This window comes from Anas platyrhynchos, chromosome Z (genome assembly GCF_047663525.1).
Source record: "Anas platyrhynchos isolate ZD024472 breed Pekin duck chromosome Z, IASCAAS_PekinDuck_T2T, whole genome shotgun sequence".
NCBI classification, from domain to species: domain Eukaryota; kingdom Metazoa; phylum Chordata; class Aves; order Anseriformes; family Anatidae; genus Anas; species Anas platyrhynchos.
This window is the reverse complement of record NC_092621.1, coordinates 63794389-63806497: the sequence shown is the minus strand read 5'-3', so window position 1 is coordinate 63806497 and position 12109 is coordinate 63794389. Positions and strand designations below refer to the sequence as shown.

At 54.5% G+C, this 12109-nt stretch overlaps 2 protein-coding genes across 18 annotated transcripts in view; one reads left to right on the top strand and one right to left on the bottom strand.

The window, feature by feature from the left end:
* Positions 1–860: 860 nt before the first annotated feature.
* LOC119714524 (kinesin-like protein KIF27) overlaps positions 861–12109 on the bottom strand; it is a 29381-nt gene continuing 18132 nt past the window's right edge. For 10 of the 15 annotated variants that reach the window (XM_072031019.1, XM_072031018.1, XM_072031017.1 and 7 more), the window contains one exon: positions 3518–5457. The gene's annotated coding sequence lies outside the window, so the exon portion shown is untranslated. Of the gene's footprint in view, positions 1268–2395; positions 2493–3517; positions 5458–12109 lie in introns of those variants that run through there. The other 5 variants (XM_072031029.1, XM_072031030.1, XM_072031025.1 and 2 more) reach the window with 4 other exon arrangements.
* On the top strand, positions 3383–10789 carry LOC119714526 (uncharacterized). Of its 3 annotated transcripts, none has more exons than XM_072031015.1 (5): positions 3383–3520; positions 7383–7511; positions 7674–9713; positions 9879–9948; positions 10129–10343. In XM_072031015.1, exons 1-5 carry the CDS (start codon positions 3503–3505, stop codon positions 10317–10319), a joined length of 2448 nt encoding a protein of 815 aa, XP_071887116.1. In that variant the 5' UTR covers positions 3383–3502; the 3' UTR covers positions 10320–10343. The 3 variants fall into 3 exon arrangements, with proteins under 3 accessions (XP_071887116.1, XP_071887117.1, XP_071887115.1); XM_072031016.1 differs by lacking the exons at positions 3383–3520; positions 10129–10343 and adding exons at positions 6144–7087; positions 10737–10789; XM_072031014.1 differs by lacking the exon at positions 3383–3520 and adding an exon at positions 6144–7087.

The following is a 12109-nucleotide window of genomic DNA, read 5'->3' as shown; positions in this document are numbered from 1 at the left end:
AACCAGTGCAAGTGGCTTCCCCAAGGGGTGACTGCACAGAAGCGAACGCCTGACAGTGGCTGCCCAAGCTGACGGCTTAGCTCTGGTCTGGATATATCATAAGCTTTGTTGTGCAGGGTAGAAGTGAATTTCCGTCATGAAAAACAGCCCAGTGCTGGATGATATCATGTTTATTTCATAAAGAAGCAAGGAGGGAGGAAAACATGACTGTTTTCTAAGACTCTTGCACATCCTCAGCACATTGAGCATGTACGTCCTAGCACTGCACTAGTAAGGGAAGACCTCAACCAGGAGCAGATTATTCTTGATTAATTTAAACTGGGGGAGCGGGAATCACATCAGACAAAGACGTCCTTTTCACCAACATAGTTTATTTTGCCTGTCATGGCTCTATACAAAGACAGTAAAAAGGCAACAAATAAGGCAATATTCCCTCCTTCCCCTTCCCTCTCCTCCCCTCTACTTCCTTCCCTGGCTCTCTCCTCCCCTATACTCCCCTACACTCATCCCCCTAAGCTCCCCTACACTCTCCTCTCCTACACTCCCCTATACTCTCCTCCCCTACGCTCCCCTACACTCTCCTCACCTACAATCCCCTCCCCTACACTACCCTACACTACCACACACTACTCTACACTCCCCTACACTATGCTCCCCTACACTCCACTACACACACCTCCCCTACCTTCCCCTTCACTCAGTTCCCCTACACTCTGCTCCCCTACCCTCCCCTTCACTCAGTTCCCCTACACTCCCATACACTACCCTACACTCCACTACGCTCTGCTCCCGTGCCCTCCCCTGCCCTCCCCTGCCCTTCCCTCCCCTCCCCTTCTCGTTTTTACCCTTCCCTCCCCTCCCTCCCGTTCTCTTCGTTCCCTCCCCTTCCCTCCCGTCTTCTCCTTTCTTCTTCTCCTCTCTTCTCCTTTCTTTCACAAATTGCAATGGAGAACAGGGAGAAGCATCACTTCCAGTCACTTCCGTCGTTCTCGTAGCTTGTGTCACTGCCTGATTCGTGGCAATCCATCAGCAGGATCCAGAAGCGTTCCAGCTGCTGTGCTACTAGGTGAGCAGCCGTCTCCAAGTGGCAATCACGGATTTCTTGCTGTGGCTCGGACACGGCACTTTCAAGTCCACCCTGGCTTGGCCATGTCCTCTTGCTCTGTCCCCACCTACATTACAGTTCTGCTTAGAAGCCGAAGCACGCTGCTGAAGTACTTCCACTCCTTCCATTTGCAAGGATTGAGTTTGTCTAGCCAAGTGGTTTCTGTCCATAGAACACAAGAAAGAGGTTTTGGTTAGAAACAACTCAAGGAGGACTTCTTTTCCACATGGGCAAGGAATAGTCACGCTTTTCTAATGGAAACTCCAGTGGAAGAGAGAATGACAGATCATGCCGAGAGCTTTGAAATATCCCTTGGGGATGCCTAGTGCAGAGGACCAGAGGAAAGCTGTCCAAAGGACACCAGAGAATCACTCGGAATTACTTCCTCACAGACACATGTCCTTACTATGTCTGATATGGCTTCATGTCTGATATGGCTTCAGCTGGTTTCAGGGTTCTTGTTCACCTAAAACCTAAATTCGGAGTTGTAAATGAAGATGGAAAGATTGACAAATGTATAAATCACTGATGGGGAAAAAAAAAAAAAAAGAAAAAAAAAAAAAGTGCTTGGAGAACTTTGGCCATTAGCCCTGGAAAGCATCAAAGTACTGTCCTCTGAAGCAAATGCCTTCTTCTCTTGATACCTAAGGAGGGAAATCAATCCAATGTTGTAACATTAGAAAAGCAAACACTAAACACAAGCAAAGAAGAAGAACAAGTAAGCAATTGCAATGCCTATGGGGCTATTGCAGGGTTAGGCAAAGAACTATTGTGCCATGAAATCTTGGCATAGAAGAAATATTATGTGCATTTTTTACTGTTTCATTTGTTGAGCTCTGTTTGGAAGGGAGTGAATCTATCAGGATTAGATATCTAATTTAGAAGTGGAATTAAAATTGTTTTCTTTTTTTTTTTTTTCCTCTTGAGTTCACTCCTTCCTATAGGATTTCATAATAGAATAGGTATATATTAAAAAAAAAAAAAAGATTCCAAGCAGGTAATCATATTCACAATTATTTTTTCAATCCAGAAACAATAGCAAGGATGAGCTGAAAAGTATTTCTATGCCATTAGAGTGTCAAGGTGTGTCCCATACATTAGTAACAGTCAGAGGATTCATTTTGGAGAACAAAAGCTATCTTGAAAGAAGTAAAGACAGAAGTAAATATGTATGCATGTATATCTCCCTCTCTCTACAGAAACCTAAGAAACTCGTCTGCAGGTTAGCTTCTTGCTCTCTCTTCTCAAAGTTCTAGTGAATACAGCATCAGTGTGTGTTCCAAACATTACCCTCAGTCCAGCACGGATACACACGAGAGGTCAGTCTGCAGGTTGCGCAGGCCAAGAAACTGCTCTGGCTTGATGGGAAGAGCCAAGGCAGAAGTTGCTGTCAGAGAAAAGATGCTGTCAAAGCGTGTCACGTCCATGCTAGAGCACCATCTAGCATACCATCTCTCCCACCATCTAGCTCTACTGCATCTAGATGCAGCTATACTAGAGCGTCGCTACTTAGCCAGTCTGGGGGATCTTAGGAGCCTTCTGAAGACCCAGAGGAGGGGCTGTTGTCCTTTCTGTTTTAACAGCCAGGGAAAACTCTTACCGTTTGACACAGAGGGGCTGAAAAACACAAAGTGGACTTGCAATCTTCAGAGCTTCGAAGCAAGTGGAGATTGTGGAGGTTGTGGAGTAACCAAGGAAACTGTTGATCTAGAAGCAGCCTACAGATTGTGTTTAGCCAGGGCCTTGTATTGCCCTTCTGGCTGATCTGCCAGCAATTCAAGAAAGTCTCCCTGGCAAGCCAGCCCTGGAGTCACCCCAAACTTGGTGAAACCCATGCGATTGGAAAGGAGACAGTTGCACTCCATAAACTGCAGGTTTCTGTGCTTTTTGCTTGCTTGCTTGCTTGCTTGTTTTCCAGGCTGAATTGGATTAGCTGGACAAGTTGGCAGCTGCCTACAGACAAATACCTTATCAGGAGTCTAAACTACGGGATTGCTCTAACTGAGAACAAGGAATTGGACTTGACGTCCTGTGGGTAGTTAGGGTCTGGCGGCCGGAAGATGTGGCGCTGTATGGAAAGGTTGAGCCCCTCCCTTGATGGACAGTAGCGTGTGGCCTGTGCTGTAAGCAAGCGGAAGTGACGCTATGGGCCTCGGCTATATAACCCCATGGGACCCGACAGTAAACGCCATTTGCCATCCACCACATTGGTGTCTGGGAGCCGATGGACCGAGCGGCCTGGGGTTGGCCGCCGTGCCGTTCCTGAACCAGGTCGCCACTGCCCCCTGAAGGCAACAAGTGGTGCCGAAACCCGGGAAAACTCCTGATTCGGGTGAACGGCGGCCGGAGCGGCGGGACCAGCCCGGCGGGGAGGAAGCTCCCGGACCAACAAGGAAGATGGAAACCCTTGTGAAGGTCGTATCCAAGTTGTGGAAGCTGTGGGGTGGCTCGGCTGAGGAAGCCAGGGTGCCGGTGGGGAACCAGAGCCTGAGGAAATCTGGGAGAGACCACGGCCATGTGCGCCCCAGTACGGTGCTGAACTAGAAAACGAAGAGTCGGGTGAAGAAGCCTCCGGCGGGAACGGGGATGAAGCGTTAGGTTTTACTAACACGTGGAAATGCGAAAAAGAGAACGGTTGCGGGGACGACCGGGGAGGAGGTAGAAGCGTGAGAGAGGGGCAGAGAGCCGATCGGAACGGCCATCCGAAAACACGCTCCTGTGGCGCAAACGCCTCGCTGAGCAGGCGGCGGGGCGAGCCACGAGGCAGGGAGCGGCCCCCCCGCAGGGGTGGGGGGCGGGGCCGGACCTCGATGGGAGGGGACCGGAACTCGGAGGTGAGCAGTCAGTCAAGCTCTGACTCCGGGTCAGATACCGATTCACATTCGGAGGAGGAAATGGGGACAGATAGCAAAAATATCCCCATCCGAAATAAAGCTGCACCGCGAGGCGGAGAAATTCCTCTCATGGATTGGAGGAAAATTAAGATTGCGTGCGCCATCTGGGTGCTATCGGCCGTGCTAGCGTTCCCGGTCTGGGTGACAGACGGGGGGCAGAGGGTTCACTCACCAACAAACCCTAAGGATGTACAAGCGATTGTTAAAGCCATTGTGCATAAAGGGCTTCATTCTGCAATGGTCTCCACCCTCAGAGATGGTGTTTTCAGGGGAGACGACATGCTCCCGTTTGATATCAAACAAACTTGTAGACTGATCTTTGACGGGGGTGGGATGATCATTTTTAAACGAGAATGGGGGGACAACTGTATGAGACAGCTGGCCCAAGTAACTGGGACGGATCACACACTGTATGGCTCTAGCCTGCAGCGGCGAATGGGTACGGACCCAACAGTGATCACCCCCCAGGCGCAAGTCCAGGGCCTGAGCGCCCACGAAGGTATGGCAACTCGTGCGGCCAGAGAAGCTCCAAACAGCCGACGCCCCAATTTCAGAACAAAACTAATGAAAACTGAGTTTCTGTTCACAGGAACGGATCATCGGGCACCCCCGTAATCTGTATACCCCGGCGACATGAGAAGACAATAAGTCAGCAAGCGTCCTGTCTAAGCCTGAGAGTTCCACACTGGCAGAATCCAGACACCAGCGAAGCGGCCTCCGTGGGTGGGGGGCTGCAATGCGTTTGTGTGATCTTATCTTTGGACCTTGTATACGAAATATGCTTGTGTTGTTTGTTAAAAGTTGGTTAGAGAAAGTTAACATTATGTTGGTAGAACACCAACAACTACTTTAAGAGTGTATTTACTCAGGGTTACCGGTTACCTCTTAGTTTTCTCCTGGTTATTGTGCCTTATGTTTTTTAGTTAAGTTATGATGTCTACGTCTTAAGATTGTTATATTTTAGCTAATTTGGTTGTGCATAGGGAGGGGGGGAAATGTGGGTAGTTAGGGTCTGGCGGCCGGAAGATGTCGCGATGTACGGAAAGGTGGAGCCCCTCCCTTGATGGACAGTAGCGTGTGGCCTGTGCTGTAAGCAAGCGGAAGTGACGCTATGGGCCTCGGCTATATAACCCCATGGGACTCGACAATAAACGCCATTTGCCATCCACCACATTGGTGTCTGTGAGCCGATGGACCGAGCGGCCTGGGGTTGGCCGCCGTGCCGTTCCTGAACCAGGTCGCCACTGCCCCCTGAAGGCAACAACGTCCTTAGGAAGTCTTTCCAGCTACGCTTTCTACCACTACAGAAATGCACCTGATTCTTTCACAAAGCTTACGGGTGCTGACTGCAAATAGTCCTCATCATTCTCCATTGCCTTCCTCATCTCCATTCTCTTTTGGCCCGTGAAGCTTTTCCGAGCAGAGATGAAGATCAGCTCTAATACGCAGTCTGGCATTCTGCAAAGGAAAAGAGGAATCCTCCTGAAAACTCTTTGCAACCTCACCCGCCATCCCCAAAGCAAAGAAGAGCAAAAGAACAGCGCTTGATCACAGCAAGCATCAACTCGAGCATAGGTCTCCTGCAAGTGTAGCGGGGTTCAACAGCTGCCAAACAAGCTTAAGGAGCACACCCAGAATCAAGTCCATCCAACAAGTGCTTGAAAGAGTTAGGTTTTCTTAGGCGTGAGGAATGAAAAAGAAAGCAAGAACTGACCAGTTACCAGCACACAGTTTCCCTCGAGCTTGCTTGGCTTCATTCCGCACCTGAGGCTGGGCTCCCAAGCAGGATTGAGCAGCATTGTGCAGAAACGCCAAAGCCTCCCCAGCCGTGCTGGATCTTCAGCCCCAAGGGCTTTGGCTCTGTTGCCTCCTCAGCAACATGGGCAATTGCCCAGGCAAGCCGGTGTCCAGCAGCTCGACGCAGGAAGCGCAGCCCCCCCTTGCCACCGCTTGGCGCTCACACCAGGAGCCCCCGCGGCGGTGGCAGCCGTTGCGCGGCGCTTGGTGCGGTGCGGTGCGGGCAGAGGGCTGCGGGCTCCTTCTCCTCGGGGGCGGCTCCGCCATGGGGCGTCTGCCGCGGGGCTGCTGAGGCGGCGGGGGGCTCCATGGGGGAGCGGAGGGCGACGTGCGCTGGGGCTGGGACGGGCCTGGGGCTGGGGCACCGCGCCGCCGCCGCCATGCCAAGCGGCACTCCTGGCATCTGTGCTGCAGAGCCAGCCAGTGTGACGCCTTGGCGTTTGTGACTTCACAGAATCACAGAATGTCTACGTTGGAAGAGACCTCAAGACCATCGAGTGACAAACAAAGGCAACTCTGCATTTCCTTCTTCAACACCCGCTTTCTTCACAAAAACAAAACAAAACAAAACAAAAAACACAGAACTTCATCCCTCACACGGGACTCCCGAACTGAGCCTGCAGGGGCTGCCAAAGGCAGCAGCTCCTCAAGCACTGCTCGCACACGGCTCCCTACCACGGGCTCCATCCATCCCCCAGGAGCAAACTTGGTCAAACTAAGCCCCTTTGGAGATATTGGATGGCAGGCCTTACCAAATGCCGGACAAAGGAAAAGATCTAACACAAGAAGGGCTGCCCCGTGCCAGGCACAGTGTAGTTCCAGGCACTTCCAACAGCCCCAGTGCAGGCAAGAGTGAGCCTGTGCGGGATGATGACAGCGCCTCTGGAGAAATGTCCGGCAGAGGGCTGCCACGATGACAGAGCGGGCCTGGACTAGAGCAGCCCAGAGGTGTCTCCTGACCCCCACCTTGCTGTGAGCTGGTGTCTTGACGGGAGGCTGCCGGGAACAAGGAGGCTCCACAGCAAGCACTCAGGCTTTGTGACGTGGGGCGGCGTCAGGCCACAAGACCATTGTGACACGGCAAGCGTCCCCATGGTGACGGTGTGACTTATATGGCCCGAGCCCCCGTGGTGCTCACTCCCAGGAGTGCAGCGCCGTCAGGAGGCAGCAGCTGCCCTGGGTGCCTGTTTCTTTGTCTCTGTGAGAGGACAAAGGGATGCCGAAGGAGCAAGAGGCGAAGGCCTGCTCCCAGCCCAACAAAGGGCTGCCGAGCATGAAGAAGCACCACCAGGTGCGGGACAGGGAGGGAGGGAGAGGGCAGACACAGGAGAGAGAGTGCCAGGTGGCGGAGCATGGTACCGGGGCGCGAGGCCTGGCCCTGAGTGTCTGCGGTCCAGGCCCAGGTTCTCGTGCCCCAGGGGTTTCTCTGGGGCAGAGCTGAGGCCTGGGATGGCTGTGACTCGCGTGGGTCGGGCAGCACTCTGTCCGAAGGATGTGGCACTGAGGTGGGGCTGGGTGTCCAGGCACCACAAGGGATGCTGGTGGCAGCGCAGCCACCACCATCCCACACCTCCTTCTCCCCACAGGTGCAACCCAAACCGCCACAGGCAGGACCGCTGTGCAGCCAGACTCCATCCTTGTCCATCCACGGGGTGAGGCTGCCACAGCTCCACTGCCCACAGAAGTCACAGGCCTCTAGGAAGAAGAGCACACAGGTAGGGAGCCCAAGTGAGATGGGGCCAGATGCCTTCCCAAGCCCTGGGAGCTGCTGACAAGGAGGCGGCACGTGCTGGAGGGGGCAGGTGGGCAGGTGCTGGAGGTGGGCAGGTGGGAAAGGACTACGGTAACATCACCTTTCTCCTTGGCTTCCCTTGCAGACAGACAGCCTGAAGCTGAGGCAGGCACTGCCCGGCAGCAGTGCCACCGGTGAACGGAGAGATCCTCTACCAGCCTTGCCGCCTCTGCCAAGGCAGGCAGCGACACTGAGAACTACACATCGGCATTCAGTGGGAGCTTCAACTATCCCCCGGCTGCCCAGTCTGTCAGTAGCAGGCTCCACCTCTTCTGTGCCATGCAGAGACTGCATCACGAGCACCAAGGCTGTCAGACTCCCCGAGGTCGTCCCACGTCCTCAAGGACATGTGAGAAAAGAGCAAATGGCAGCAACTGCCGAGAGCCGGGGGACAGCCCTGCAAGCCCCCGCATCCATTCTGGCGCCTCTGCAGGCCAGACCCCAGCAAGACAACAGGCCAACCCCAAGCCATGCTGCAGCCAGGAGCCAAAGACGCAGGGTGCAGCTGAGGGTACAAAGGCACTACGCCCCTCCCAGCAGTGTGGCAACACCTGCAAGGACAGCCCAGGTGCCGGCCACCAAGACTGAAAAGATGCCAGCAACACGGAGACGAAAAGATGGCCATGCTCGAGAGGACACAAGAGCTGCTGCTGGGATCTCCAAGCCAGGAGGGAGGCAGCAGAAGGAAGCCACCTGGAACCTTCACTGGGACCCAGACGCAGCCCACCAGCAGGGGCCTGGCTCACCCCACAGCACTGGCAGAGATTCTGCCAGAGAGGCAGTCAGCCCCGCACAGAGCGCATCTCTTGCCATGTCAGGGCCAACCAATGCTGAGCCAGCAGATTCTGCGCAGGTTGCAGGTCCTGCCAGTGAGGGGGACAAGAATCCTATGGGTGCATCAGCACCCAGAGATGCTAAATCGCCTTCTCCCCTGGCTGCTGCTATGCCCGGCCCTTCCACAAGCAGCCAGAAAAGACCGCCGACATTGAAAGACCGGGTCAAGATCAACTGGGATATCTATGGGTGCTCCTCCTTTCGGCCAGCAATGCAGATCATTCCGAGCGGGGAGAGGGAAGGCTGCCAGTTGTCCCGGTGGAACGAGTCCTGGCCGAGCAGCGTGAAGGTTCCGAGGTTGCGAAGGATCTGGGCAGCAGACGACGGTGACACAGCTGACAGCACTGCAGCCAGTGCATCGGGCAGGCAGGAGGTGGCAGTGAGGACTGCGGGCCAGCGCCTTCCCTACTTTTGCTCCACAACGAGTAAGACCATTCTGCAGGACATTCAGGAAGAGTGGGAAGAGAGCCCCAGGATAGAAGCTGTGGCAGAAGCAGACGACGTCCTGCCCAGCACGTCTCCTGCCCCATCTGGTGAGGCAGATGCCAGGCCTTCAGCTGCTCCTATGGCCGCAGTTCCTGGGCCCGAGGAGCTCCCCCCGGCCTGCATGCCCAAAGAGGGAAAAGCTTCAGCCTCTCCCCTGGCTGCTGCTGTGCCCGGCCCTTCCACAAGCAGCCAGAAAAGACCGCCGACATTGAAAGACCGGGTCAAGATCAACTGGGATATCTATGGGTGCTCCTCCTTTCAGCCAGCAATGCAGATCATTCCGAGCGGGGAGAGGGAAGGCTGCCAGTTGTCCCGGTGGAACGAGTCCTGGCCGAGCAGCGTGAAGGTTCCGAGGTTGCGAAGGATCTGGGCAGCAGACGACGGTGACACAGCTGACAGCACTGCAGCCAGTGCATCGGGCAGGCAGGAGGTGGCAGTGAGGACTGCGGGCCAGCGCCTTCCCTACTTTTGCTCCACAACGAGTAAGACCATTCTGCAGGACATTCAGGAAGAGTGGGAAGAGAGCCCCAGGATAGAAGCTGTGGCAGAAGCAGACGACGTCCTGCCCAGCACGTCTCCTGCCCCATCTGGTGAGGCAGATGCCAGGCCTTCAGCTGCTCCTATGGCCGCAGTTCCTGGGCCCGAGGAGCTCCCCCCTGCCTGCATGCCCAAAGAGGGAAAAGCTTCAGCCTCTCCCCTGGCTGCGCACCCTGTGTTGGAGGCCAGGACAGCACCTCTCACCCCATCAGCATGTGAGGAAGAAGAAGCAGCACCTTCTCCCCTGGCTGGGGGCCTTCTGCAAGAGGTAAGCAAGGTATACCTTCCTCGTCCCACAGTCATGGAAGCCACAGACCCCTGTCGGTGGGCCTCGAGGCCCCTCATCCCTTATCCATCTGGCATCGGGGGCATCGGGGCCCGGAGCATGGCCAAACAGTGGCCCACAGGGCTGTGGTTTTCTCTCCCCATGCAGGTTTCCTCCGAGCATAGAAGCAGTGCACAGTGTTCCTCACACTTCCAATCGGTGCCAGAGGAAGGGCCAGGTATGTCCTAAAGTATGGAGCCATCCCAGCCCACGGCACGGAGGCTGGCAGCACTCCACGCACAGGGTCCCTCCATGTCCAACTGTCCCCTCCCCAAGGGAAAGCCTTGGTGGCGGGGGCAGGCAGGACCATGCCCAGTTCCATCCCAGCCCCTCACGTACAGCTCTCTGACCCCCACAGGCACCGCTGCCCTCCCGCACGCTGTGGCTCGCTCGCAATTGCCCCCCCTCTTCAGGAGAGCACTTCGGGCTCTCCGCAGGAGTTACTGCTTCAGCTGCATCACAGAAGACCTAGAGCAACGTGAGGCTGACAGTACCAGGGAGCTCCCCACAGATGGCAGCTTCAGTCCCGAGGACGGGGCTTCTGAATAAAATTGTTCAGGACTATTTCATAGATGAGGGCTGTCTCTTCTGTTCTGTTCTGCGTGCATGGGTGTCTGTGGGCTGCGTGTGCAGCTGCTGCGGTCAGACCCTGGGGCAGGGTGTCCCCATCTCCATGCTGCTAGTGCCTAGAGGGTGCACAGGTTTGTGCAGCAGTACTACCATGCAGTACTCTTGCGTGGGCTCCTCTCTATGGGCTGCAGCTTCAGCCCAGGGCCTGCTCCTGTGGGGGCTCTCCATGGGCCGCAGCTTCCTCCAGGCCACATCCACATGTTTTATAATGATGATGATGTTTTTGTTATTATTATTATTAATATTAATATTAATTAATAACATAATTAATAAATAATCATCATTTAATAATTATTTAATAATTACAATAATAATAACAATAATAATGGATTCCAGGGCAGCGATCCTCTTGGGAGTCATCATGCGGCACTTGAAGGGCAAGCAGGCGATCGGGCCCAGCCAGCATGGGTTTATGGAAGGCAGGTCCTGCTTGACGAACCTGATCTCCTTCTACGACAAAGTGACGCGCTGGGTGGATGAGGGAAAGGCTGTGGATGTGGTCTACCTTGACTTCAGCAAGGCTTTTGACACCGTCTCCCACAGCATTCTCCTCAAGAAACTGGCTGCTCTTGGCTTGGACTGGCGCACGCTTCGTTGGGTTAGAAACTGGCTGGATAGCCGGGCCCAAAGAGTTGTGGTGAATGGAGCCAAGTCCAGTTGGAGGCCAGTCACTAGTGGCGTCCCCCAGGGCTCGGTGCTGGGGCCGGTCCTCTTTAACATCTTCATCAATGATCTGGATGATGGCATTGAGTGCACCCTCAGTAAGTTTGCAGATGACACCAAGCTAGGTGCGTGTGTCGATCTGCTCGAGGGTAGGAAGGCTCTGCAGGAGGATCTGGATAGGCTGCACCGATGGGCTGAGGTCAACTGTATGAAGTTCAACAAGGCCAAGTGCCGGGTCCTGCACCTGGGGCGCAATAACCCCAAGCAGAACTACAGGCTGGGAGAGGAATGGTTGGAGAGCTGCCAGGCAGAGAAGGACCTGGGAGTGATGGTGGACAGTCGGCTGAATATGAGCCAGCAGTGTGCTCAGGTGGCCAAGAAGGCCAACGGCATCCTGGCTTGTATCAGAAACACTGTGACCAGCAGGGCTAGGGAGGTGATCGTCCCCCTGTACTCGGCTCTGGTGAGGCCGCACCTCGAGTACTGTGTTCAGTTTTGGGCCCCTCGCTACAAGAAGGACATCGAGGTGCTTGAGCGGGTCCAAAGAAGGGCGACGAAGCTGGTGAGGGGCCTGGAGAGCAAGTCCTATGAGGAGCGGCTGAAAGAGCTGGGCTTGTTCAGCCTAGAGAAGAGGAGGCTCAGGGGTGACCTTATTGCTCTGTATAAGTACATTAAAGGAGGCTGTAGAGAGGTGGGGGTTGGCCTGTTCTCCCACGTGCCTGGTGACAGGACGAGGGGGAATGGGCTAAAGTTACGCCAGGGGAGTTTTAGGTTAGATGTTAGGAAGAATTTCTTTACTGAAAGGGTTGTGAGGCACTGGAACGGGCTGCCCAGGGAGGTGGTGGAGTCACCATCCCTGGAAGTCTTCAAAAGACGTTTAGATGTAGAGCTTAGGGATATGGTTTAGTGGGGACTGTTAGTGTTAGGTTAGAGGTTGGACTCGATGATCTTGAGGTCTCTTCCAACCTAGAAATTCTGTGATTCTGTGTGATTCTGTGATTCCAAAACTTTTGTCATGAAGACTGGTTTCCCATGTACATGAGAGA